At 47.0% G+C, this 27,256-nt stretch overlaps 1 protein-coding gene and 1 long non-coding RNA gene across 5 annotated transcripts; one reads left to right on the forward strand and one right to left on the reverse strand.

Annotated features, from left to right (window-relative positions):
* Positions 1-851: 851 nt before the first annotated feature.
* Pym1 (PYM homolog 1, exon junction complex associated factor) lies at positions 852-25,558 on the reverse strand. Of its 4 annotated transcripts, none has more exons than XM_028855453.1 (4): positions 25,430-25,558; positions 22,740-22,796; positions 2,068-2,161; positions 852-1,758 (listed from the first exon to the last, which is right to left on the reverse strand). In XM_028855453.1, the coding sequence occupies exons 1-4, from the start codon at positions 25,464-25,466 to the stop codon at positions 1,281-1,283; spliced, it is 666 nt and encodes a 221-aa protein (XP_028711286.1). In that variant the 5' UTR covers positions 25,467-25,558; the 3' UTR covers positions 852-1,280. The 4 variants fall into 4 exon arrangements, with proteins under 4 accessions (XP_028711286.1, XP_028711284.1, XP_028711287.1 ...); XM_028855451.2 differs by lacking the exon at positions 25,430-25,558 and adding an exon at positions 24,686-24,809; XM_028855454.1 differs by lacking the exon at positions 22,740-22,796.
* On the forward strand, positions 1,772-16,067 carry LOC119086175. The gene is made up of 2 exons (XR_005089395.1): positions 1,772-1,920; positions 14,615-16,067. It is a non-coding gene; the product is annotated as an uncharacterized LOC119086175 (long non-coding RNA).
* Positions 25,559-27,256: the final 1,698 nt, after the last annotated feature.

Below are 27,256 nucleotides of genomic sequence, written 5' to 3' on the forward strand. Positions count from 1 at the left end.
AGAGTCCGAGTTTGCTTTGCCCCATAAAGCTGCACAGTAGGATGTTTTGGACAACGGCATGGTTACCAGGTGCCTTATGCTTCAAGACGCTTTGCCATAAGGTGTTACCAGGTGTTTAGAGAATTAAAGTCTACACTTGTTTGTACTTTGATCTTGGGGGTGGTCTCTCATCTCTTCCTTTGCTAGTATAAAAAGCCCAATAGGAATAAACTCGAGGCGACTGAGTATTGACCCAGGGCCCTCCCAAAGCTATCCTGTGTCTTTTTCATCTATGTCTATATTTTTTCCTAACTAGCATTTCTCAGTTCCTCACTGCCCCACTTCAGGACCTTCGACAGTCAGGGCTGGACTCCACCAGGTGTCATTTTAGGCAGCGTTCAAGGCAAAATTTCAAGAGCTACTCTAGGCATTCAAAGTAAATCACAATTAATTTCAAAAGCAGTGAGGAAGGAACAACGGACTCAGTGCCACGTGGTACAATAACACATACATTAATATGTCAAGTTACTTTTGTTCTAAAAATTTCACTGGATAACAACACTAACTTCTGCTTACTGAGGTCTGGCTTTGTCGTACATTACTTTCTCTTTGTTGAGATAGTCTTACCCTGTAGCCCAGGTTGGCCTTGAAATGCTGTCAATCCTGTCTCTGCCGACAGAGAACTATTTATTACAGGTGTTCACTCCCAAGGCCAGCTGCACTCAATCTTAAAAAAGTAAGGGCCAGGGCTGTAGACCAGTGGTAGATCTGCTGGGTTCAATCCCTAGCACCATTAAAACATTTGAACTTAAGTGTCTTCCTTCACCAAACTGGCAAACCCGGGTTGAGAAGAGAGCCAAAGCCTGACCACATGTTGTCTACTCCAATTTATTCTTACTTTCTTTAAAAAAAAGAGGTTTAGGGAGGCCATGGAAGTAACTCAAACACTGAACAGGAAAGAAGACTCCGAGACTTGGGGTACTCCTGTACCCCAACCCCAGCTCTCAGACTCCCACCCCCCGGTTTTCTTTTCAACAAGACACCCAGATCAGCAGCAGAGGTACCCAGGGTGGTCACCGAGAATCTGAACACTGGGAATGGGAGGGGAAAGTCCAAAAACAGGAGCTGAGCACAAGGGAAGGGATGGCGGGGAGCCTAGGGCTCTGGAGGATGGAGCGGGGCCGCAGGTGGAAGTGAGCCAGGAAGGGGCGCCCCCCGACTGCCGCGGCCCACACGCCCGCCCGGACCCCAGAGCACCCCATGGTTTGTTTATTCTGCAGTCCATTCCCCACTCCCGGGGCTCACAGGCCCAGCTCCAAGTCCTCCAGCTCCTCCTCCAGGGCCCTCCGCCGGGCCAGCTTCTCCAGCTGCTCTCGGCTGGGCTGGCTGACCTCGCCGGCCTGGATGCGCTGCTGCAGCTCCTCCACCTGCCGCAGCTTCTTCCTCAGGCTCTTCATCTTCTTGGCTTTCTCTGTGGTGGCAGCAGGGTCGGCTGCATCCGAGGCAGCTGGAGGGGCGGCCTGGCAGCCTTGGAGGGCACCGGGCGTTTGGGCCGCGTCTCCCAGAGACACCTTTTCCAGAGTCCTGCTCACGGCCTCCGCCTCCTTCTGCTGCTGCCGCCGCTTCTCCTTGCGCTTCAGGTTGCGTTTGGCGGTCTTGGAGAGGCCGGCTTCACCGCCCTCGGGTCTGCAGGGCGTGGCCGGAGTGGTGGCCTCAGGGCTCAGCCCCGGGGGCAGTTCCGGTTTACTCTTGAAGAACTTCACGTACTTGTTCTCATAGCTGCAGGAAACAGAGAGCTTGAGCTTCCTTCCGGATGCGGCCGGCTCCCTCCCGGGTCGCCCACCTCACTTCCTCCCATTCCATCCATCTCCTCTGCCCTTCGGGCTCCCTCGTCTTTAGGAGGGTTCTAGAACTCACAGCTCTGGCTCTCAGAGGTCAAAGGTAGGCTGGCTGGGGACCCTCCCTCACCCCTCAATCCCAGCTCCTTCCTCTCCTTCCACTTGCTTGGGGCGAGTCACCCCTGCCCTCGAAGGCACAACCCTTGTGCGGGGACCCCCTAGACCCCCGTTAGCCTAACCACGCACGCACACTGGAACCTCCTCTTGGGGCACGTATCCCTCTTTGACCCTCCGCTGCTTGCGCCAGGTCCCGTCGGGTCTCTGTGTGGAGGCAATGTACTTGCCTGAAATGACAGAAATTAAGTTGAGGTTAGAGTCCCTCATTTTCAAATATTTCCCAAGACGAGGAAAGTGTTGGTAAGTGAGCACAGCTCCCCAGCAGCCCTCCACCCGCCTAGTGCAGGACAAGGGCCGCCATGGAGACCAGGTGGGCCTCGATCTGCGCTCTCCCACCTCCCCAGTGCCAAGGTCACAGGCATCCAACGCCCCCAGCTCAGGCTCGTTCCTCATAGCAACTCGTTTTCTGCCACCGACTGACTGGCACACTCTCCTTGCCCTCTTTTTTAACTAACATAGGCCGACAGACCAGGCAGAGAAGGCATTCTTCAAGTACAGGGCAAAGGAAACAGCGAAAGCATAAACGAACCAGATCAGAAAGGGCCAAGCTGGGGGACGGGAAAGGGCAGGGGAGAATGAAGGAGAAACTCCATTTAGAAACTTGGAGGAAGACAAAACTTTTAGGAAACCAGATTAGAAAGCCATCAGAACACGTGGATGTAGAGGATACTTGTTCATACACTAACTTTTATTTTTATTATTTATGTGCATGTGTTTCTACATGAGTGTGCTGAATTATCTGGAGCTGGAGTTACAGGTGTTTGTGAGCTGCCCAGTGTGGGTCTGGGAACTGAACTTGGATTCTTTGGAAAAGCAGCAAATGCTCTTAACCACTGAACCATCTCTCCAGCCTCCGCATGTTTAAATTAGTCAAAAGCTGAAAGCAATCTAAAAAGCCAACAACATGTGGCCTTGGTTCAGATATACAATGGAACACCGTGCTGTGGGTAAAAAGAAAAAAAGTTAGATATGAATTAATAATATTCAGTAGTGGTACTGAAAGTGTTCATAGTTTACTAAGTGGAAATGCTGTTTCTCACTAAGTTCAGTAGCTGCCCCTTAACTGCGCTCCTAAATCAGCACTTGCAACCTGGCCGTGGTTAGGCTGCCCTGGCCATAGCCAGGCGGGAATTCTGTTCCCTCAGGCACCGGCTCTGCCATGGCAGCTAAAGGGAACTCTATCTAGATCTCCATCCCTCTACAGAACTCAGGGTTCAAAGGCTGAGGTGGAATTCTGCTCACTCACAGGGCTGAATGACAAGTAGCTGACCTCCTAGCTCGGGTCTCCCCCAGAACAGGTGTCCTTTTGCTCAGCACCAGCTTAAGAACCCTGGCTACACATGGTTCCTCCCTATCACTTCCTGTCAGCTAGCTGCTGACTCAGCTTCCTGACGCCAGGTTAATTTTAATCAAACAAATGTAGTATGTCTTTGCATCATTAAACGAATATTCCACAGCATAAACAAATGTAACACATTTTCAAATAATATTCTACAATATGGAAGTTGTGATTCACACCGTAACTCCAGCACACTTTAGGCTGAAGCAAGAGGGAAAAGTTCAAGGCCAGCGCCAGCAACACGGGGTGTGAGGACAGCTCAGGACAGAAGAGGTTATCTCAAAACAAAACAAGTATTCTCAACGTTAGCCTAAAGACTCACTTTTACTCTCTGTGTGTGTGTGTGTTAGACAGGGTTTCCCTGTGTAGATTGGGAGCCTGTCCTGGAACTCACTCTGTAGCCCAGGCTGGCCTCGAACTCACAGAGATCCGCCTGTCTCTGCCTCCCAGGTGCTGGGATTAAAGGCGTGCACCACCACCGCCCGGTTACTCTTACTTTGTTATAGTATGCATTTCTTTATGCAATAGTAAGCAGTCGTATTTATTTCTTCAGAAGAATCTTATTTTTATTTATTTATTTTTGTAATATGTATGTGGGGGCACATGAGTGAGATCCCTTGGAGCTGAGGTTACAGGTGGTTAGTTGTGACCCACTGGGTGTGGGTGTGCTGAGAACCAGCCAGGTCCTCTGGAAGAGCAATGAGTGCCTGTTGGGCCAAGCCACATCCCCAGCTCCTAGAAAAGTCTTAGCCATTAGGAAGTTGTTTGTCAGTTCACTGGAGAAGACAAAAGCTTTTCAATTTTTACTTGAAGGTTTGAATTTTACGGAGCTGGAAAGATGGCTCAGTGGTTAAGACTGGCTGCTCTCCCAGAGGACCCAGGTTCAATTCCCAGCACCCACATGGCAGCTCACAACTGTCTGTGACTCCAGTTCCAGGGGATCTGGCACCCTCACACAGACATACATGCAGTCAAAACACCAATGCACATTTAAAAAATGAATTTTATTATTAGCAACAAACAGTGAACATTGTTTTACTTGAAACCACAGGCTTGTATTTATTAATTTATTTTTGTTTTTTTGAGACAGGGTCTCTCTTTGTAGCCCTGGCTGTCCTGGAACTCACTCTGTAGAACAGGCTGGCTTCGAACCTAGATCCACCTCTTATGCCTCCTGAGTGCTGGGATTACGGGAGTGCCGCCGCCACCGCCACCACCACCACCACCGCCACCGCCACCGCAGCCAGGTGGCCGAACAACATGCACACTCACAGAGACATTTTCTGACAGGAAAGTGACGGTCAGATCTCTTCACTTCTATGACCTTTCTAAGTCCTCTCAGGGAACAGGGCGCCCTGCTTAGCTTGCACTCAGCAGGGGTCCCTCCTGCAGGCAACACCTGCTCTCCTGTGTGGCAGAGCTGGGTCACCCCTGCCCCCCTCAGTCAGGGAAAGTCATGCACTGAAGACGGGTTTAATAAATATGTCGTTTTCATCGTGCCCTGCCCACCGTGTCTTTACACCGCCAGTGCACAAACGAAGGCATGCTGGTGCTGGTCTAGCAGCCCTGTAGCGGGAATCTTAAAAGTTCTTATTAATAAAATCAAACCCGAGGTCAGTTATTGGGGTCCATGCTGGTAGATCAGAGAGACAGAACAAACCACAGCTATCTCACCTGGCCAATTCCTCAGCTGGTCCTGTTTCCTCAGACTGGAAGCTTCTGTGTCCTCATCCCAATGGCTCTCAGCTGAACTGCGCTGCTCGAAAGCCTGAAGCTTAACCAGCCACATGCTTAACCAGCCAAATGCCTCTAGTTTCTTGTCCTCACGCCTTATATATCTTTCTCTTTCTACCACCACTCCCTGGGATTAAAGGCTGGCTTTCTGGGATTAGAGGTGTGTATCATCATGCTTGGCTATTTCCAATGTGGCCTTGAACTCACAGAGATCCAGAGGGATTTCTATCTCTGGAATGCTAGGATTAAAGGTGTGAGTGCCACCATTTTCTAGCCTTTGTATCTAGTGGCTGTCTGTTCTCTGACCCCAGATAAATTTATTAGAGTACACAATATTTTGGGGAACACAATACCACCACACAGCGCTGCCCACCGTGTCTTTACACCACCAGTGCACAATCAACCCAGTGAAAAAGGAAACAAATCGGTATTATCACAAAGGGGCTGGGGCCCCCCAAGGGGCTTTGGATACCTAAGAACCACTGGGGTATTGTTTGGTCCCATTCTTGTTGAGACGACGGGAGGACTTAATGGTCCATGCAGCCTGTGTTTAGAGACAAAGAGAAAAATGTGGAAGGACACACAGCAGGGCTGTGATGCTCCTTACATTAAGAGGGTAACTGGTAGGAGAGATGGAAGAGATCATTAATTCATTAATTTCTCTATTTATTTATTGGTTTTTCAAGACAAGTTTCTTTGTGTAGCTCTGTCTATCCTGAGACCTGCTCTGTAGATCAGACTGGCCTCAAACTTAGAGATCCAATTGCCTCTGTCTCCAAGAGCTACATGAAAGGGTACACCACCACGACAGGCTAGAAACCATTAATATCTTTAGTGAGAATGACTGGAGGAGACCCAGCTCAGTGCTCAGAGTGCTTGTTTAGCACCCCAGCACCACATAAGCCAGGCATGGTTGTAACACTAAAACTGTGATTTTTATCTGTGTACATGTGTGGATGCCAGGCATGCACTGGAGTCACAGGCAGACGTCAGATGTCCTGCCCTGACTCCTCCAGCCCCCGTCATCCCAGAACTTAAACACAAACAAAAAGCTAATGAGAGCAGTGTTTTTAATAAAAAATATCATTGTGGGGTATGTCTGCATACACACAGACGTAACACAGTGCCCAGGCAGAAATCAAGAGGACAACGTTCAGGAGTCAGTGCTCTTTCCACTTTTACATTCTAGGGATTAAACTGAGGGTCTTGGGTTTGGACAGCACTTTATCTACTGAGCCATCTCGTGGGCCCAAGAATTATTCCTATTTAGAAAAAACAAGTATTGTATAAAAATATATACACATAAGTAGATATCTAAATATTTGAGACAGGGTCTTGGGTACCCCAGGCTAGCCTCAAACTTGTACTACCAACCCAGTCTATGCAGGGTTTGTAACTGATACAAATGAGCTACCCCCTAGCCCCACAAAAAGCTTTAAGGCTCAGTGGACCTAAGTTTGATCCCCAAGACCGACATGGTGAAAGGAGAGAACCAACTCTGGTTTCCACACCTGCACCATGGCACATACGCATATACATACACTAAATAAATATACTCAAAATAATTACAAAATATTTTTTAGAGGGTCAGAGAGATGGCTCAGCAATTAAAAAGCACTTGCTGCTCTCTTTTTGAGGGCCCAGGTTCAATTCTTAGCACCCACACAGAGGCTCATAATCATCTGTAACCTCAGTTCCATTCAGGGATCCAATGCTGCACTCAAACACACACACACACACACACACACACACACGTCTATCTATACATAATTAAAAATAATAAAAGTAAATCTTTAAAAAAGATTTTTAGGGGGCTGGAGAGATGGCTCAGAGGTTAAGAACACTGACTGCTCTTCCAGAGGTCCTGAGTTCAATTCCCAGCACCCACATGGTGGCTCACAACCATCTGTAATGAGATCTGGCGCCCTCTTCTGTACACACAATAAATAAATAAATCTTTAAAAAAAAAAAAAAAAAAAAAGATTTTTAGTCTGGCCTGGAGTCACACATCGTTTTGAATTCAAAGTCAGCCTGGTCTACACAGTGAATTCCAGGACAGCCACAGCTACATAGTGAGACCCTGTCTGGAAAAACAAAAACATAGAAACAAAAAATAAAATTTAAGAGTCAAATCTGGGGAGTCCCACATAGATTACATGCACATGCTCTTTTGTAAATTGTGGGTTTTTTTTGTTTGTTTGTTCAAAACGGGTAAGAGCCGTGAGAAGAAATGGCTCATGGGTAAAGAAGCATGACAACCCAAGGTCCATCCCAGGACCCACACAGTGAACTGACCACGGGGGTCCTCAAACTCACACACACTCCATTCACTAAATAAAAATGCAGTAATTTTTTTTTTTCTTTTGAGGCAAGGTTTCTCTGTGTAATAGCCCTGAGGGTCCTGGAACTTGCTGGGATTAGAGGCGTGCACACCACCTCCCAGCAGGCATGTAATGAAAAACTTTAAAGAAGAAAATGGTTAAGATATGCCATGACAGGTGGAAGTGACAGAAAAAAGCAAGAAAGACACAGTAGTGGGCCTAGGAATTTAGGGATCAGAAGAGTTCCTTGGATTTTTGGCGGTGTGTGTGTGTGTGTGTGTGTGTGTGTGTGTCCCCTGGGGGTTGAACTCAGGGCCCAGCATATACTAAGGCAAGCACTCTACCACTGAGCCACGCTCCCAGCAGTAAAGAGTTCCTAGGTGAGTCGGTTGATATCAAGGAACGACGAGAGCCAGGTTGGAAACGAAGGAAGCAGTTAAGAGCACTGGGCTCTTCCGGAGGACCGAGACCGGGAGGCAGAAAGATCAGGAATTCAAGGCTGAGCTTTGGTTACACAGCAATTTCAAATCCAGTCTGGGCTACATGGGACCCTGTCTCAAAAAAAACAAAAAATTTAAAAAATGAAAAGTGGAAAATGGGTTTGGAAGAGAAGTTCACTCTGAAACCAAAAATCAAGACTGCAGATGGGGAAGGGAGGCTGGAGAGATGGCTCAGAGGTTAAGAGCACTTGCTCTTGCAGAGCGCCCAGGTTTGGTTCTCAGTATGCGTGGAGGCTAACAACCATCTGTAACTCCTGCTCCAGGACATCTGTGACTCCCTCTTCTGACCTCCACAGGCACCAGGCACACACACAGCACACAGACATACATGCAAACAAAACATTCACATACATAAAATAAATAAACCTGGGGGCAGGGGAGACTGTAGATGGCAACCTCAGTCTGGCTGAGCCGAGGATGCACAGACTGCGGATGCCAGTCCAGAACCTTACTGTCTGGCACATGCCATGCATCAAGAAGTATCTGTGAAATGAGTCCTTAGTAAAAAGGTTGTTTTAGGGCCTTGGGTAAATGAATAAATCCTTCATCTAATACAGTGTTTTAAGTCAATCAGGCACAGTGAGAAGGTAACTCAAAACCACAAAAATCAAACAAAACACTGGAGACTAAGAAAGCTAGTTAGAAAAACAGACTGCAAAAACCTTAGCCTGACAGACTAGAATGGACTGAAACAGAGAATACACAGGGATCCATCGTGCTGGCTAGTTTGATGCATTATCTGAAAGGACAGAACCCTCAGCCAAGAAAATGCCTCCATAAGATCGAGCTGTAGGGCATTTTCTTAATTAGTGAATGATGGGTGGGGCCATCCCTGGGCTGGTGGTCCTGGGTTCTATAAGAAAGCAGGCTAAGACGGGTGGTGGTGGTGGTGGTGGTGGTGGTGGTGGTGGTGGTGGTGGTGGTGGTGGTGCACTCCTTTAATCCCAGCACTGGGAGGCAGAGCCAGGAGGATCTCTGTGAGTTCGAGGCAGATTGGTCTACAGAGTGAGATCTAGGAGGGCACCAAAACTACACAGAGAAACCCTGTCTCAAAAAGAAAAAAAAAAAGAAAAGAAGAAAGAAAGGCACTAAGCAGCGCCCTCCATGGCCTCTGCATCAGTTCCTGACTCCTGTTCCTGCCCTGTGTGAGTCCCGTCCTGACCTCCTTTGGTGATGTGGAAGTGCAGGACAAACAAACCCTACCCTCCACAAGCTGCTTTTGGTCACAGTGTTTGTCACAGCAATAGATTTATTTATTATGTACACAGTGTTCTGTCTGCATGCATGCCTGCAGGCCAGAGGAGGGCACCAGATCTCACTACAGATGGTTGTGAGCCACCATGTGGTTGCTGGGAATTGAACTCAGGACCTCTGGAAGAGCAGCCAGTGCTCTTAACCTCTGAGCCACCTCTCCAGCCCTGTCGTAGCAACAGGGACCCTAACTATGACATTCCTGCTAGATCATCACCAAACAGTAATATGTAGGAATTCACTGAGTAGGGGCGAAGTTAGGGGTCAAATACATTTCATCTCTCGTTAGCTAATCCCAACCTTAAGATTTTAGCATAAGAAAATAGTTCCCCCCCAAAAAAAATCAAAAACAAACAAACAAAAAAGACCAACTCACAGCATTATCTATAGGCAGCTAAATTAAAAATAAACTTTATATCCAATTTTACAAGAATGGAAAAATACATTTTAATTTCAAACAAGGGTTTAGAAAGATGGCTCAGCAGTTAGAGAATTGGCTGCTCTTCCAGTTCCAAGCACCGTATTGCAGCTAACAACCGTCTGTAACTCCAGTTCTAAGAGGTCCAATGCCCTCTTCTGGTCTCCACAGGCACTGCATGCACACAGTGCCCAAACATGTAGACAAAACACCCACACACACTTTTTAAAAGTCTCAATCACTCAGCGGGATGGCATTCTCAGTGGGCACACACACTTGCAAGATTGGCAACCTGAGTTGGGTCTCCATAGTACACAGCAGAAGAACCATCAGCTCCCAAAAGTTGTCCTCTGACTGGTAAATGAGGACCCCTTGGAGGGACAGAGAAAGGGGAGGGGGGGAGACAGAGAGAAAACGTGTGTGTGTGTGTGTGTGTGTGTGTGTGTGTGTGTAAAAGAGACAGCATAAGTGTGAGAGAGAACATTCACATACAACCAAACATTGACCCCATACTTTTTTTTAAAATCATACAGAGGGTCAGGTGTGGTAGCACACATCTTTTGGGAGGCAGAGGCGGGTGGAGCTCTGTGAGTTCGAGGCCAGCCTGTTCTACAGAGTGAGTTCCAGGACAGCCAGGGCTACACAGAGAAACCCTGTCTTGAAAAACTAAAACAAAACAAACAAACAAAAAAACCTTTACATTTAAGCCTAAATGGCTTGGAGAATGATAGCTACATAAAGGAGTGAAGTTATTTTTATTCTGGTTTTGGCTTTCTGAGACAGGGTCTCAGAAAATATCTAATACAATGTAAACAGGACAGGAGTAACTTTTATACTGTACTGTTTAGGGAATAATGACAAGGAAAACTTTACATATTTCATATGAATTCAGTATTTTTTGCTTTTCTTTTAAGAGATGGAAAGCTAAGTGTGGTGGCACATGCCTATAACCCAGTGCTTGGGAGACTGAGGCAAGAGAAGTGGATGGCAGGAAACCTGGGGTCAGTCTGGGGCACATAGTGAGTACAAGGTCAACCTGTGCTCTACAGCAAGATGCTGTTTTAAAAAATAAAGGTGCTGGAGAGCTATGGTTAAAAGTGCATACCACTCCTGCAGAGAACCCAAGCTCAGTTCCCAGTACACAGGTCAGGTGGATAGTGCCAGCAACTCCAGCTCCGGGAGATCCAACACCCTCTTCTGGACTTTATAGGTACCTGCACCACACACACACACACACACACACACACACACACACACACACACACACGGGAGGAGGTTCTTGCTGTGTTGCCAGGACTTCTGGGCTTAAGTGACCTGCCTGCTTCACCCTCCTCACTGTAGGCACATGACTGTAGGCACATGACACCTTACCGTTTTGAATATTTCAGTCCAGGGTTGGTTGAACTGGCAGGTGCAAAACCCACAAGTACAAAGGAGCAAACGGGTCATAAACTCAGAGTAGAAAAAGTAAAAACAGCCATTGCAATGTGAGAAGACTCGACTTAAGATGGTTTACATAGTATTGACAGGAAAAAGAAAATAACATTTTGACTCTATCACCAGGATCCAAAGACAGGATTTGTGCTGGAGAAGACATAAAAATGTGACGGAGGGCCGGGCGGTGGTGGTGCCCGCCTTTAATCCCAGCACTCGGGAGGCAGAGGCAGGCGGATCTCTGTGAGTTCGAGGCCAGCCTGGGCTACAGAGTGAGTTCCAGAAAAGGCTCCAAAGCTACACAGAGAAACCCTGTCTTGAAAAACCAAAAAAAAAAAAAAAAAAAAAAAAAAAGTGTGACGGAGGACTTAACGTGGTGTTGTTCACGTGTATAGTCTTATTTTTCATAACGTGTCTATTAGAAAGACATATGGTAGTAACATTTATGCACACATAGGTTTTAAATGTTTATGGAGCACTTGCTGCTGTGCCAGTCTCTGTGAACAGGAGCTATAGATACATTAATGAATAAAGCAGCAAATTCTTGCCTGCTTGTAGCATACACTCTAGCAAGGAGATAACAAGGGACACATTCCACGGTGTCCCAGTGGGTGATTTAAACTGCAAGTAGCCAGGCAGTGGTGGCTCACACCTTTGATCCCAGCACTCAGGAGGCGGAGGCAGGGGGATTTCTGAGTTTGAGGTCAGCCTGGTTTACAGAGTGAATTCTAGACAGCTTGAGATACAAAGAAAAACTCTGCCTCAAAAACAAACAAACAAACAAAAAAGGAAAAGAAGAAGGGAGGGAGAAAGGGAGAGAGGGAAAGTAGCACTGAACACTGCACACTGGTTCAACATCCTTAATCCAAAAATCTAAAATCTGAAATGCCCCCAAATCTGAAACTTTTTGATTGTTGACAAGACGCTATGAGTGGAAAATTTAATGTAATATAACCTCATGTAATAAGTCACAACCAAATCCAAGTACATATATCCAAGATACTTTATAAAATTAAAATTTGTTTCAGTCCAGTCAAGACTACATAGTAAGGCCTTGCTTTAAAAGAAAATAAAAATAAAAATAAGGTAAGGCATGGTTTCACACACCTTTAATCCCATCACTCAGAGGCAAAGATACATGGTATCCCTGTCAGTTCAAGGCCAGCATGGTCTACATTGTGAGTAGGGCTACATAGAGAAATCCTGTCCCAAATAATAAGTGAATACATAAAAATACACTTTTTAGGCTGTTATAAAATACGTATGAAACATAAGAGAATGTTGCTTAGATCTCATCCCCAAGATATTTCATTATGTATATACAAACATTCTAAAATCTGAAAAAAGCCCCAAATCCAGAACACTTCAGTACCAAGCATTTTGGATAGCGATGCTCATCTTGTATACTCTTTTCTCCTTACACACAAACCTATGATAAAGCTTGATAATCTATAAATAGCAAATAACAGCAAAATAGAGTAACTAAAACAATATACCATAATAAACATTGTGTAAGTACGGTATCTCTAAATATTGCGCTGTATTGTACTTTTTTCTTTTCTTCTTCCTTTTTTTCTTTTCGTTTTTTTGATTTTTTTGAAACAGGGTTTCTCTATGTAGCCCTGGGCATCCTGGAATTCACTCTGTAGACCAGACTGGCCTCAGATTTACAGAGATCTGCCTGCCTCTGTCTCCTCGGCGCTGGGACTAAAGGTGTGTGCCACCACCGCCCAGCTCGCTGTCCTTTACTTTTGATTCTCTACTCAGCCACAGGTAACTAAAACTACAGATAAAAAGGGTCAACTTTTTAGCTAAAGGTTTGAGAGAAGTAAGGACAGTGAGGAAAGAGGCAGAAGCTACTGAATGAAGCCCTCAGAGACACCAAGAGCCCAGTACGACAAAGGAGCACCTATTTTATGTTAGCTTGGTTCCATCCTCTGGCCTTGATGGTATCCAAGGGTGAAGTCAAAAGGGGAGAGGTGTGTCGATTCCCACCCCTAGAAATAAAAACCAAGGGCAGAATATCAGGACTCTCAGATAACATTTTTAGTCAGAAGCTACAAATTAGGAGCTGCTGCTATAGAAAACTTTAATATTTCCTTAACTCTACTAGCAAAAAGCCCCTTTCTTTTCATTGTATTTTGTGCACGGAGTGTTTTGCCTGTGTGTATCTATGTGCACCACATGTGCCTGTGGCCTGGTTCTTTAGGACTGGAGCTACAGACAGTCACGAGCAGCTTTGTGGGTGCCAGGAATCAAACCCAGGTTCTGTACAACAACAAGTGCTCTTAACCATCGAGTCAGCTAATCCCAATAAAAGCTCTTAGGACGGCCAGGGACTTGACTACAGAGTTGAAGACAGACAATACACAGTAACACAGCAAGGCCTGGGAGTATTTATTCCAAGTAACTTGGGAATTAACTGGTAAAGATATGAGTCTCTGGGACCTGCTCTAAGTAAAGAGATCTGGGATACAGGTTTGAGCTTCTCAGGACTAACAACTGTAAAACTTGGGGACAGTTTTTCTTTTTAAAGATTTGCTTTTGTTGTTGCTGTTATTATTAAGAAGATTTACTTTTGTTATTTTTAATTATGGGTAGGTGTGTGCCTGTGTGCAGGTGCCCACAGCAGGTGGAGGCACCGCATTCCCCTGGAGTTATAGACTATTATGAGCTGTCTGATGTGGGAGCTAGGAACCAAACTCAAGTCCTCTGGAAGAACAGCCAGTGCTCTTAACTGAGGAACCATGTCCCCAGCTTTATTGATTTTAATTACGTGTATATTTGTGGGTACACACATGAGTGTAGTATCTGCAGAGGCACAAGGTCTCAGATCCCTCTGGAGCTGGAGTTACAGGCAGTTATAAGTCAGCTAACATGGGTGATGGGAACTGAACCTGGGTCCTCTGGAAGACCAGTATGTGCTCTTTTTTTTTTTTTTAAAGATTTATTTATTTATTAAATATACACAGTGTTCTGCTTGTTTGCATGTACCTGAACACCAGAAGAGGGCACCAGACCTCATTACAGATGGTTGTGAGCCACCATGTGGTTGCTGGGAACTGAACTCATGACCTCTGGAAGAATAGCCAGTGCTCTTAACCTCTGAGCCACCTCTCCAGCTCCAGTATGTGCTCTTAACTCTCAACCACTGAACCATCTCTCCAGACCCTGGGTAACAACTTCTAAAAGAGAAAAAATAGAGCCAGTGAGAAGGCTGGGTGGGTAGAGCTGCTTGCTTCTGGACTTGACCACCTGTTTGGTCCCTGAGTCCATGCGATGGAAGGAGAGAACTAACATCTGTAAGATGCCCTCTGACCTTCACAAATGGACTGTGGCAAGCCCCTCCCAATGAACAAGTACATAAATAGATAACCGTGAAGAGAGAAAAAGTATAAAAAGAGTGTCCAGGCTGGAGAAATGGCCGTGGTCACTGCTCTCGAGGAAGGACAGAGCTACGCCGGGGAAACAAGTCTGAAGCGACAGCAGGTGGAAAGGCACGCTGGGCACTACTGTGGGGCACGTGTTCCGCACCGAGAGATACCAGAGACTAAGGATGGGGAGGAATTACAAGTATCGCTTTGCTAACCTGAAATATTAATTTATCTTCCAAAAATATATAGATGGCCTCAAGAAAGCACAGTGGTGAGAAGTCAGGCTACGAGTGAGTTAAATGTGACACACTTGTTTTGATAACCGCATGAAGACTGCTATACTACGTCCTCAGGATCATCAATAGGAACAAGATGCCTTTAGTTTCAAGAATCTACAGCTCACGTGGAAGAGACTGAGGCAGGAGGACTGCCATGAGTTGTAGGGTTGCTTGAGCTACATAACAAGGAACAAAACAGCCAGTACTACATATCAAACCCTCACACACACACACACACACGGGATGGAGACATTACCTCAGTTGGTGGAAAGCTTGCCTCAGATGTCCGGGTTTAACAACCAGCACTGCATACTCTGGGCATGGCAATACATGCCTGTAATCCTAGCATACGAGTGGTATTTGAGGTAACAGGACCAGGAGCTGAAGCCAGACTTGGCTATCTATGTAAGACCCAATCTCAAATATACAACAAACCAATAAAAATAATTTTTTTTAATTAAGAGGACGTAGACAAGTCAGGCAAACAAAGAGTTGATGATGGCATCACACCAGCAATTTCACATCATTTCTGGTTGACTCTAAGACAGCAGGTGGATAGAACTACCACTTACAAGCTAAGCACGGTCTTCAACAAGTTTATTTTTATTTTATTTGTGATGACATCACACTATGTAGCCCTGGCTGACATAGAAATCACCAAGATCCACCTGCCTTTCACTCCAGAGTGCTGGGATTAAAGATTTAGCGTGCCACTAAACCTGACTAAATCTTCAAGAACAAAACTTGGCACAGTGGCTCAGGACTGAAATTCCAGCACTCAGGAAGCTCAAGCAAGAAGACTGCCGTTCTTCTGGAGTTCAAGTCCAGCTTGACTTAAAGAGAACTCATCTAGAACACAGCAGGGCGGGGGAAGACTGTGCTCATGTTACAGAACAGTGTCTTTTATCTTGAGACAGGATCTTATGTGGCCCAGGCTGGCTTCAATCTTGTTATGCGCTGAGGATGACCTAGAGCAAGCCTCTAAGTCAGTCTCTGGCTAAGCCTGTAAAGCAGCGGTTCTCAATCTGTGGGTCCTGGTCCCCCTTTTTGGGGGGTGGTCTAATGACCCTTTCACAGGGGTCACCCAATGGAAAGCATTATGATTCATAATGGTAGCAAAATTACAGCTATGAAGCGGTAACAACAATAGTTTATGGCAGGGGTCACTACAACAGGAGGAACTGTGTTCGCGGGTCACAGCACTGGAAGGCTGAGAACCCCTGCTGTAAAGGATGTCCTCCATTACACTAAGATGGGAAGACCTATTCTCCTAAAGCAGACAATACCGTTCCCCAGGCTGGCTGAGCACCACGCTTCACTGTTCTCTGCATCCTAACTCTGGACAAGCTCCACCCCCAGGGCTTCCTTACCACGATGGACTGCACTCTTGGACTGTGGCCCTGAATAAACCATTTCCCCCATGACTGCAATGGTCTGGGCTTTTCTGTTGTTGTCGTTGTTTGTTTTTTTGAGACAGGGTTTCTCTGTATAACAGCCCTGGCTGTCCTGGAACTCGCTCTGTAGCCCAGGCTGGCCTTGAACTCACAGAGATCCGCCTGCCTCTGCCTCCTGAGTGCTGGGATTAAAGGTGTGCGCCACTGTGCCTAGCTCACAAAGGCTGTGGTAGGGAGATGCTGCTGCCTGTGGGCCTGAGTCGACAGCATGAAATGAGCTAAGCTGTGCAGCTGTTTAAGAATTTGCTCACGCAGACAGAAAAGGTTACAGATATGCAGTAAAGTAGATTCAAAAGGAAAAACCTCTAAACAGGTTACAGTGTGTTTAAAAAAAAATATCTGTAGGCTTAAGAAAAAAAAGGAATATAGACAGCCATAAAAAAAAATAGTTTAAAGATAATAAAGTCTTGCCGGGCGGTGGTGGCGCACGCCTTTAATCCCAGCACTCGGGAGGCAGAGGCAGGCGGATCTTTGTGAGTTCGAGGCCATCCTGGGCTACCAAGTGAGTTCCAGGAAAGGCGCAAAGCTACACAGAGAAACCCTGTCTCGAAAAGACAAAAAAAAAAAAAAAAAAAAAAGATAATAAAGTCTTTAAAGAGAGTAAAAAGAAAAAGAAAAAGAATAAGCCATGTGGAGATCAGAAATACACAGGGAGTCTGGATCCTGTATGGTATTGTACTGACTTTAAATTTTTTGATTGCTGATGAGCTGAGAGACACTGGATTATAAAAACTACTAGGTTACACCAACCTATATTTTTAAAATGTCTAAATTTCAAAATGAAAGTCAAAAAATGTTATGTTGGGGAAGAGGTTATGCTTTTGTTTCCACAGAAAATGAAAGGCTGTGGTTTATTCAAGGTTGATAGAGATCAGATTTGATCGGGGAAGACACTCTGGAAATCCTGGTCACAGACATAAAGAAATAAACCTTAAAACAAACAAACAAAAACCAGAAGACAGGCGACATATATTTTACATGCTCAATCATAAAACAAAAAATCATCTTTGCACACGGCACAGCCCATACTCATGTTGATGCAGATACATATGTTACCTTTGAAAGTTTGTGTTTTCAGAGCAAGGGGACCAAACACCAATGAAAATGGGTGGCCCAGGTGATCCAGCCTCTCACAATGTGTCTGCTGCAGTTTCCTCAGAGTTCTGTATCCAGAACAGCTTCAAAGCTGCCGGCTGAGATGATCCAGCCTCACAGACTACTCCAACCAGACTTTAGATAAGCCCTACATTTTCCCATCACACCAAGACTAGACACAGCTAACTCTCCTAGGACTTGAACATTATCCCAATTTTCCCAGGGTCCCCTAAAGATGCCAGTGCCCCAAGACAACAGGAAGCAGTCTAGAGAACATAACACCCACACTCCCAAGAGGTGGGATGGGTGGTTTTTGGTCATTTGGTGGGTTATGGATGTCTGTCATTGTTTAAGGGTGGGGTACAAGTTGTTACTGGTCCTGGTCAGAAAGAAAGCTGAACAAAGGAGTTAGATTCAGGGATCTCTTTCCAAAGGGAGAAAGGGGGGTAGAACATAAAAATGATGAGATAAAAGGGTAGATTGTTGAGTCAACTTTTGAACAACCACTAGTCTCAAATATTATACATTGGTATTGATTCTGGTATATTGATACAAATTTAAAGTTATTTTGTTATACTGAGTGTATGTTTCTATTCTTGTTTGGGGTACTGTGCTTTTGCAGCCCATTAAAAAATATAATGTATCATTTAAAAATGCACGTTAGTAGTTAGTCACCTACTACAATCAAACTTGTAGTCAGTATGTTTTCAAGGTCAAACAGAGATATATTTTAGATAGATAAATGGTCTTCAAACACTTCAAAGACCTAGACAATATGGCATTTAAAATGTTTTGTTAACATAGGGCTTTTCATAACAATGAGACATGTCTGCTCCTAGCAGCACCAATTTACTTCAGAGAAGATGATGGGCACTGAAGAAACTCCATAAGGAGTTTGCTTTCACTGTGGCAAGGTTAGCCACTGGGCAAGAAACTGTTCTTCTCTTGACTGCTGACAGTATGCTATGCAAACTGGACAAGCAGGATAAAAAGGAAAAAGACTGTGGAACTTTGCCAAGACAAAGCAGAACAGTCCTTCAAAATTCCTGCTTCATAGAAAAGTCTGCTACACATTCTACAGGACACACAGGAAAGTGACTGCTGAACTTGGCTAAGACCAGGTGGGACAGTCCTTCAAAATTCCTGTTTCATAATATGTCTGCCAGATATTCTAGGCCTGTAGGTTGAGGATGGATGTCCCCAACGTCGCAAAAGAATCTTGGTGACTATACAGGCAGCCAGCGGTTTCTGTCAATTCTTATAGTTTGGGAAGTTGTTTGCTCTGCACTTCCTGTTTACTCAGGTAATATTATATGCTTCTGGGGATATTGATGAAGTTGAAGACTAGTTTTCCTTAGTTATGATAGAAGGTAAATTAGGTACAGAGCTTTGGACTCACCAAGATAGGATTAATAATTTAGAGTATTTTCTCTGAATTTGCCAAATATAAATGGACTGGACATTGTAAATGTAATTCTTACCTGATAATTGTTCTTTTGTTTGGTTGGGTTTTTTTGGAGACAGGGTTTCTCTGTGTAGCCTTGGCTGTCCTGGAACTCACTGTGTAGACCAGGCTGGCCTCTGCCTCCCAAGTGCTGGGATTAAGGCGTGCGCCACCACAGCCAGCCTGATAATTGTTCTTATTGTATATAGTTTTACTGTGTTAGAGTTAAAATCTTTCCTTTTTATTTAGATAAAAAGGGGGAAATGTGGAATAATTTTTATATACTGTAAAAATATGTCACTCTGACTGGTTTAATAAAAAGCTGAACGGGCAGGATTTCCAGGCACAGAAGATGCTGGGAAGAAAGGTGGAGTCGAGGGGAGACATGGAGACAGAGCAGGCAAGACAAGCAGGAGGAGAGGTAACAGCCACGAGCCACGTGGTAGTGCACAGATCAGGAGAAGTGGGTTGTCTAAGTTGTAAGAGCGAGCTAGAAGCAAGCCTAAGCTGTCAGCCAAGCATTTATAATTAATAATAAGTCTCACGTTGTGATTTGGAGCTGGCTGGTGTGACAGGGAAAGACTGGCTACGAGATGCTGTGTGTGGAGACTCACTCCTATAAATCTAGCAGCTGGAAAGCTGAAGCAGGAGAACTGCTGTGAATCCAAGGACAATCTGAGCTACACAGTGAATTCCAGGATAGCCTGGTCTACCAAATGAGACCCTACCTCAAAAAGCCAAAACAAACAAACAAACAAAACAAAAACAAAAAATAGGAATAAACATGTTAGGAAGAAACTCCAAATAATCTGCCTTAAAAGGAAAGACTAACATCCACTCTTTACCTCGGCTCCTAAGTGACTGCCCTCATAAAATACAAATTGGGGGGGGGGGGGCGCGGCGATGGAGACATGGTAAGTACTACTCTTCCAAAGGACCAGGTTCAATTCCCAGCACCCACAAAGCAGCTGACAACCCTAACTCCAGTTCCAGAGGGTCTGATGCCCTTTTCTGGCCTCAATGGGCACCAAGCGCACATGTGGACAGACTTACATGCATACAAAACACCCATAAAAATAAATAAAAAATTTAATGAGGAAAGGTGAATTTTTACAGTGGGAAGACCTTATGAACACTACTTCAGACAGCTATCAGTGTTACTACACACGGGGTGGGAGGGAATCACTGCTATTTTATGCATCCTGTGGTCTTCTTCCAAAAAACACCTAATCTAAAGTTAATCACGATGGAAACATCCAATAGTTGGGGAGGGTGACATATACCTGGAACCCTAGTACTCAAGACGCTGAGGAGAGGCGGATCTAGAGTTCAGACAAACCTGGAATGGGCGTGAGTGCGTGTGCGTGCGTGCGTGTGTGTGTGTGTGTGTGTGTGTGTGTGTGTGTGCGCATGTGTGTGTGTGTGTGTGTGTGTGTGAAGAAACACAGAGGACATAGAACTGGGGATGGTGGAGAAATAAATTCCAATGCAAGGGTAGTCTTCAAAATATGTGCTTAACATTGCTAAAACCTGCTTTGGAGAGTGGCTCTGGGTAAATGCACTGCTGCACAAGCATAAAGACTTGAGTTAAAACCTGAACACCACTTGGGTTGCAGAATTGGCTCAAGAGTTAAGAGCATTTGTTGATCTTCCAGAGGACCCAGCGGCAGCTCACAGCCATCTGTATCTTCCAGAGGACCCATGCACCAGGCACACACATATTTGTTGGCAAAACACTCATAAACACACTCATAAACATGACAAAATATCTTTAAAAAATCACCAGTGCGCAAGTAAAAAGCCAGGTGTGGCCATATGCACCTGTGAGCCCGTACCATGCGGGCAGAAATGGAAGACTGCTGAGGCTTGCTCCAGGCTCAGTGAGAGGCCCTGTCTCAAGGGAACTTGGCTGAGGTAGAACAGGACACCAGCTGGCTTCCTCTGGCCTCTGAAATCATGAATAGGCACATATGTGCATATATACAATACACACTCATACCCATGTACCCACCCCCCAGAAAAATGATTGAGGACAAGTAAAGTCTGAGAAACTGACATTAGGAGACATGAGACCTATATGCTAGATGAGATCCTGAATAGAAAAAGAAACTTTTTTTTTTTTTTTTTTTTTTTTTTTGAGATCAGGTCTCCATACTTAGCTCTGGATGTCCTAGAACTCATTATGTAGTCCAGGCAGAGGTTTTTTGTTGTTGTTTTTTGTTTTTTTTCAAGATAGAGTTTTTCTCTGTGTATCCCTGGCTGTCCTGAACTTGCTCTATAGACCAGGCTGGCCTCAAACTCAAAAAACTGCCTGCCTCTGCCTCCCGAGTGCTGGGATTAAAGGGGTGGACCACTGCTTCCAGCTTAAGGAAGTTTCAATACCTGGCTTGCTTGTTTTTTGAGACAAGGTCCATGTAACCTGGGCTGGCCTCAAACTGTAGCAATCCTCCTGTCTCTGCCTCCCAAGTGCTGGGAATCCTGATATGAACCACCATGCCTGGCTTTGACAACATATGACATTAGTTACTAATAATGTAGTGATGCTGATTAGTTAACTGTGAGAAATGTACTTCAACAATGTACGATGCCAGGAAAAGGGAGAGGTATACAGGTGTCCTGGTGGTATACAGGAATTCTTTGTAGCATCTTCTCAACTGTTCTAAACACCAATATAAAGTCTGTACCATCTCACTGTTAAGGAATAAATAAAATCTAGACAAAGCCTTAAGAGGGAGAAATAACAATGGAGAGACTAGGGGAGTCAAATATGAAATGTGACAGTCTATCCAAGAGTGAGACACTCAGCATCAGAAAACAAAGGCATAAGCAGCTCAGGAGAGGGACTGTGCCAGGAAGAGCAACGACAGACGAGCAGTGAGGGACTAGAAACAGCAGATGAGACCTCATGCTCAAGAAATGGATTTTAACAGTGGCATCCCATGCCTACAATCACAGTGGTGCACGCCTTTAGTCCCAGCACTCAGGAGTCAGGCGGATCTCTGTGAGTTCGAGGCCAGCCTGGTCTACAGAGTGAGTTCCAGGACAGCCAAGGCAACACAGAGAGACCTTGTCTCACAAAAATAAACAACAACAACGACAACTTCACAGTGCTCATGAGGCTGAGGCTCGAGGACCGCCATGAAGTCATGAAGTTGAGGGCGGACTGGGCTGGCTACACAGTGAGGCCTTGAGGGAAGGCAGGAGAGAGAGGAGAGGACAAACACCTGCCCGTGACTCAGAAACAGAAACAACAGAATCCTTCAATGACTGGAAAGTGAGGGTTTGGGGCACAAAGGAAGAATTGAAGGCATAGTGACAGAGGTCTGGAAAACGGCTGGTGCACTAGCCATGGGAGAAGTTAGGACACCAGAAAGCAAGAACTGGCAAAAGCTGTGATACTGACAGACGTAACGCTGTACTGAATCTTAACCTGAGTTTTTTTTTCCTAGCAATATGTTACAGACTAAAATCAGAAACCAAGAGAAGAGTTGATGGATATCATTCAAGATAAAGACAGTCATGTGCAGTAGTGAACTGATGCCTCTAATGCACGCATAGGTGGGGACAGGGAGAACAGGAGTTCAAGGCCAGCCTGGACTGCAAGAGACTTTGCCTCAAAAAGCCAAAAATGCCAAAAAAAAAATAAATAAATAAACAAACAAAAATGATAAAGAGGGGCTAGAGAAATGGCCCAGAGGGTAAAACATTTGCCACACTAATATAAGGACCAGAATCAGATTGCCAGCATCCACATTCATGCTGTGGGCTGGTGGTAGGACCATAATCCCAGCACTTGGGAGATAGAGACAGGATCCCAGGAGCAAACTGGCTTGCTAGACTAGCTAAATCACCACACTCTGGGTTACAGTGAACGATAATGCCTGAGATATAAGGTGAGGAGGGATGGAGGAAGATGCCTGGTATCAACATCTGGCCTCCACATGCATGTGGACCTGTACCCACACATGCACGTGCACACAAGCAGGCACACACATTCACACACACATGGAACCAGAAAACCTAAAAAGGGCAAAAAGCTGCCTCTGTGGATTTGAGACAGTCAAAATGGTGACTGGTAGAGAAGCTAAAGTGAAGGGGAATACCTGAAAGGAAAGTAGTGTCACAGATGAGGTCCAGGTTGTAGTAATCCTGAGGTGTAGCTGAAAATACAAAGGTATGTCAATGATCTCGTGCTCAGGAACTAGGGAGTTCAGAGTATTCCCAAAGTGCTAGAGACAGAATAACAACAAAATAAAAACAAAAGGGCTAGAGAGATGGATCGGGGACTAAGAGTGGCCCTGGCAGAGGACCTGAGGGCCTGGGTTCGATTCCCAGCACCAACACAGTGGCCTACAGCTCTAACTCCAGTTCCAGGAGATCTGATACCTCTTCTGATTTCTGTGGGCACCAAGCACACACATGGTGCAGACACACACACAGGCAAAACACTCACACACATAAAATAAGTCTAACAAAACAAAACAAAACATCATTTGTGGATAGTAGATAGGAACACTGTGGTGCTTGGGAATTTTATAGGAACCACTATAATTGCAAGGCAATACATTACACAAGGATCACAGGGACAGCAGGAAGGAGGAGAGGAAAACAAAAGAGCAGTTTATTTCTTTTTTTCTTGTCACAGAAAACATAAAATACCCCTGGAGGCAGGGCAGGGCCAGATGAGTTATGTGGATAAAAAGAATAATAAGGTAAACATCAAAAGCTGCAAATTGCCCATCATGGCAGTGGCAGTGTGCGCCTTTAACTCCACAACGTGGGAGGCAGAGGCAGGAGGATCTCTATGCCTTTAAGGCCAGCCTGGTCTACACAGTGAGCTCCAGGCGGCCAGGACCACATAGTAAGACCATGTTGTGGGGAGGGGAGTTCCAAGCCAGTCAAGGGTACATAATGAGACTCTGTCTTAAAAGGCACAACAAACAAAAACCCAGTTGCTAGTTAGAGACCTACTGAGTAGAGACTACAAGGAAACTCTTTGAAATGCAAGACTAGGGAACGGTAGCAGAAGTACCACAACGTGGGAAGCCTACCTACAGGGAACACATAAAGCAGACCAAGAGGCATACACGGCACATTTTAAATACGCCATGCACACACTGCACACTCACAGGATCACTTCTGTGAAACACCAGAGCCGGTGAACACACATGAAGACTACAATGAGGGACACAGAAACAGAAACCAGGCCCTTGCACTGCGTTTTACAAGACTTTCACATGCCTACATGACCATCTCCGGGTCAGTACGGCTGTTGTGCACATTATTCTAAAGACAAGGCAATTCGAATAAGACAAAAATACCAGGAAAACTAATCCTCAGTTTCACACACAAACACAGACTTCCAACATTTCAGACAGCTGGACTGGAATGCTACTCAGGCTGTTCGGAATAACGGGGTTCTGTGCATTGTCAAAGATGTTGGAAGAAAGGCCAGGAGATACTTTCCTGTTCGCTTCCTCTCACTTTAGATGGAAAACTCCCATCGATGAGAAAAGTCAGGTTGAAAGTTACATTCCTCCTCCCTTCGTGTACCTCTGGACTTCAGTGACCCCCCACAAATGAAGATGAGGCAAAGAGTGAGGAAAGCACTTATGTAGCAATGAGACCCTCAGCAGATAGAGCTCGGAGAGACAGAACGAAGACGGGGGTGGGGTGGAGAGCAGGTTTAGCAGTGTCGGGGGGAGAGGGCTGGAATTGGAGGGAACCGGCGGGGCGGGAGCCCGTGCAGCTGGAGCACCCTGGGGGGGTCCGGGGCTCCAACCGCTGCAAAGAGCCGGGGCTGCTAAGGGCCCCGGAGCAGGGGACATCGAGGGACCCCCAGGGTCCGGGAGACCGGAAGCAGAGACCCCCCCAAACCACGAGACCAGAAGGGGGCGCCGGTGATAACCCACAGGAATGAATGGGGAAGGCGGTCCGGGGGCGGGGCAGAGGAGGGGCCCCGGGATGGGCGTGGCACGAGCCCCTCTCCAAGTCCGAACCCCTAACCCGCGCGTCCCGAAGGGAGCGGCTCCGCGACTCCCGCACTCACCGCCGGTCTCGTCAGTTACATAGGGAGTCGCCATCTTGAGAACCCGAACCACTTCCGGCGTGAGCGGGCCGGGGTCCCGCCCCCTCCCCACCGGAAGTGGAGTCCTCATCATCGCCAGCCACCATTTTCCTCTTAAAGGGAGACCGCACCATTTCCCGGACCCGGGCGGAGAGAGAGGGAGGGCGGGCGCTCAGAGCCGTTTACAGAGTCGTCCGTGGGCTCTTTTACTGCCACCGACACCATTATTTAACGCCTGAAGCATACAAAACGGCCCTCGGGGCTCCCAGGAGAAGTTCCGGCATAAGCCCTCGACTTGTAACCCCGAAGTAGGGCTCGCACGGCCCCAGGCCCGTGGGCACCCAATGGAAAGGCACCGACAGGGCCCCCGGGCTGCACCCGTGCAGACACAGGGCCCCCGGGCTGCACCCGTGCACACCGGGCCCCCCGGGCTGCACCCGTGCACACCGGGCCCCCCCGGGCTGCACCCGTGCACACCGGGCCCCCCGGGCTGCACCCGTGCACACCGGGCCCCCCGGGCTGCACCCGTGCACACCGGGCAATGGCTGGCATGGGGCAGCGACGTCCCGGGGATGCCCGGGACGCGCGCGTGTGGCCGGGCACGGACGTGCACACCCCGGCCAGCACTTGGGGAGGTGGGCAGGTCGACGCGGCACAACGACGGCCCGGGGCAGAGACCTGCGGAAGGGGCGCGCAAAGGGTGGGGGGGCGCCGCGGGTCGGTCACCTGTCCCCGGGGCCTCGGGGGTGCCGGCGGCTTCCATGGCAGGGGTGGGCGGGCAGCCCTCGCCGCCAGGTCTGCCCCCCGGGAGTCCGCCGCGGGGTGACTCCTCGCCCTGCTGCCCAGGCGCGGATCCGCCCGGGTCGGAGGGCACCGGGGGAAGGCATCGGGGCGGACCCAGCTAGTATTCTAATGAGCCGCGCCCCAGCATGCGCCCGGGCGAGCTTGGGCGACCGCCGGCGGGGCCACCCTCCGCGCTCTCGGGGACGCGTGGTGTTCGCCACTCCCTTCGATAGGTCGTGCCCTGCCCGGTGCCTCGTTCTTCCGACGAACCCCAAGGGTCGTGTCCGTGTCCCCCGTGCCCCACCCCCTAACTCCCCACTCCTGCAACTCCACTCGGCAACTTAGTTCCTCCGGGGCTAAGTCCTGTTAAACTTGTTTCCCCTGCAGCCCGGAAGGTACTAGCTGCAGGCTCTTCTCAGGTGTCCCGCTCTGCCCTCCTTTTCCAGTTTAGTTTTTTTTTCCTTAACTCTTTCACCTTCCTCTGTTGCCCTCCTCTGGCTTAGGTGAATGTCCAGCAGGGCCTCTCGAATTGAGGAGAAGGGGAAAAATATTAGTGACTACCTCGGCAATCAATACACATCTTGTCCTACTAAAAAGTAAGGGGGGTGCGGGGAGCCGGGCGCCTTTGATCCCAGGACTCCGGAGGCAGAGACAGATGATCTCTAATTTCGAGGGCAGCCTGGTCTATAGAGGTAATTTCAGGACAGCCAGGGCTACAATTAGAGACCCTATCTCAAAAAAATAAATAAAATAAATAAAAAATAAAAAGCAAGCTGACAAGGACCTTAATTAAATTCAGCCTTAGAAATCTTTGCAACTCCACATATTGCCTTCTTTACAATTCTCCCGAACTCTGATTTCTCTCCCCGGGGGTCCAACTCAATTCTCAAAATCACATAAACTATTTGTATGTACTACATGTTATTGCAAGTGGTTTTTTTTTTTTTGGTTGGGGGGGTTTCGAGACAGGGTTTCTCTGTGTAGCTTTGCGCCTTTCCTGGAGCTCACTTGGTAGCCCAGGCTGGCCTCGAACTCACAGAGATCCGCCTGGCTCTGCCTCCCGAGTGCTGGGATTAAAGGCGTGCGCCACCACCGCCCGGCTTTTTTTTTTTTTTTTTTTTTTTTTTTTTAAACAGGATTTCTTTGTGCAGCCCCGGCTGTCCTGGATCTCGATCTGTAGTCCAGGCTGGCCTCGAACTCACAGAGATTCTCCTGCCTCTGCCTCCTGAGTGCTGGGATTAAAGGCGTGCACCACCACTGCCTGGCAATACTTCTAATCCCTGTGTGTGTGTGTGTGTGTGTGTGTGTGTGTGTGTGTGTGTGTGTGTGTGTGTGTGTTCGCCCGTGCCATTGCCTCCCCCTGCTTGTATGTGGTGGGGGGTATGGTGCTGGGAACAGAACCTAGGGTCTAGCTAGCCTGTGCTAGACATCCGTTCTGACCAGTGAACACACCCCACCCTGCCAGCCCACACCTGCTCTCTCTCATCAACTGTACTTCAGCCCTGCCCACCTGGTACCCTTTCCTCAGAGAGGAAAAGGAGATGAGGATACAGAATGGTGCATGACTCTTGACAGAACGGTTTCAAAGTGGTTTCTACAACGTTTAGTGGACCTGCTCAATGAGGGGAAATCCTAATGTGACCTGTTTACTCTCTAACTCTGGACACTCCCCATCACCATCACGGTACCCCTCAGACATCCTGCCCCCATCTCTGAAGGTTGGCAGGAAGTGAAACTCAATTGTCTGTTTAGTCGACCAGCCTTGGACCC

This window comes from Peromyscus leucopus, chromosome 18, assembly GCF_004664715.2.
Source record: "Peromyscus leucopus breed LL Stock chromosome 18, UCI_PerLeu_2.1, whole genome shotgun sequence".
NCBI lineage: Eukaryota > Metazoa > Chordata > Mammalia > Rodentia > Cricetidae > Peromyscus > Peromyscus leucopus.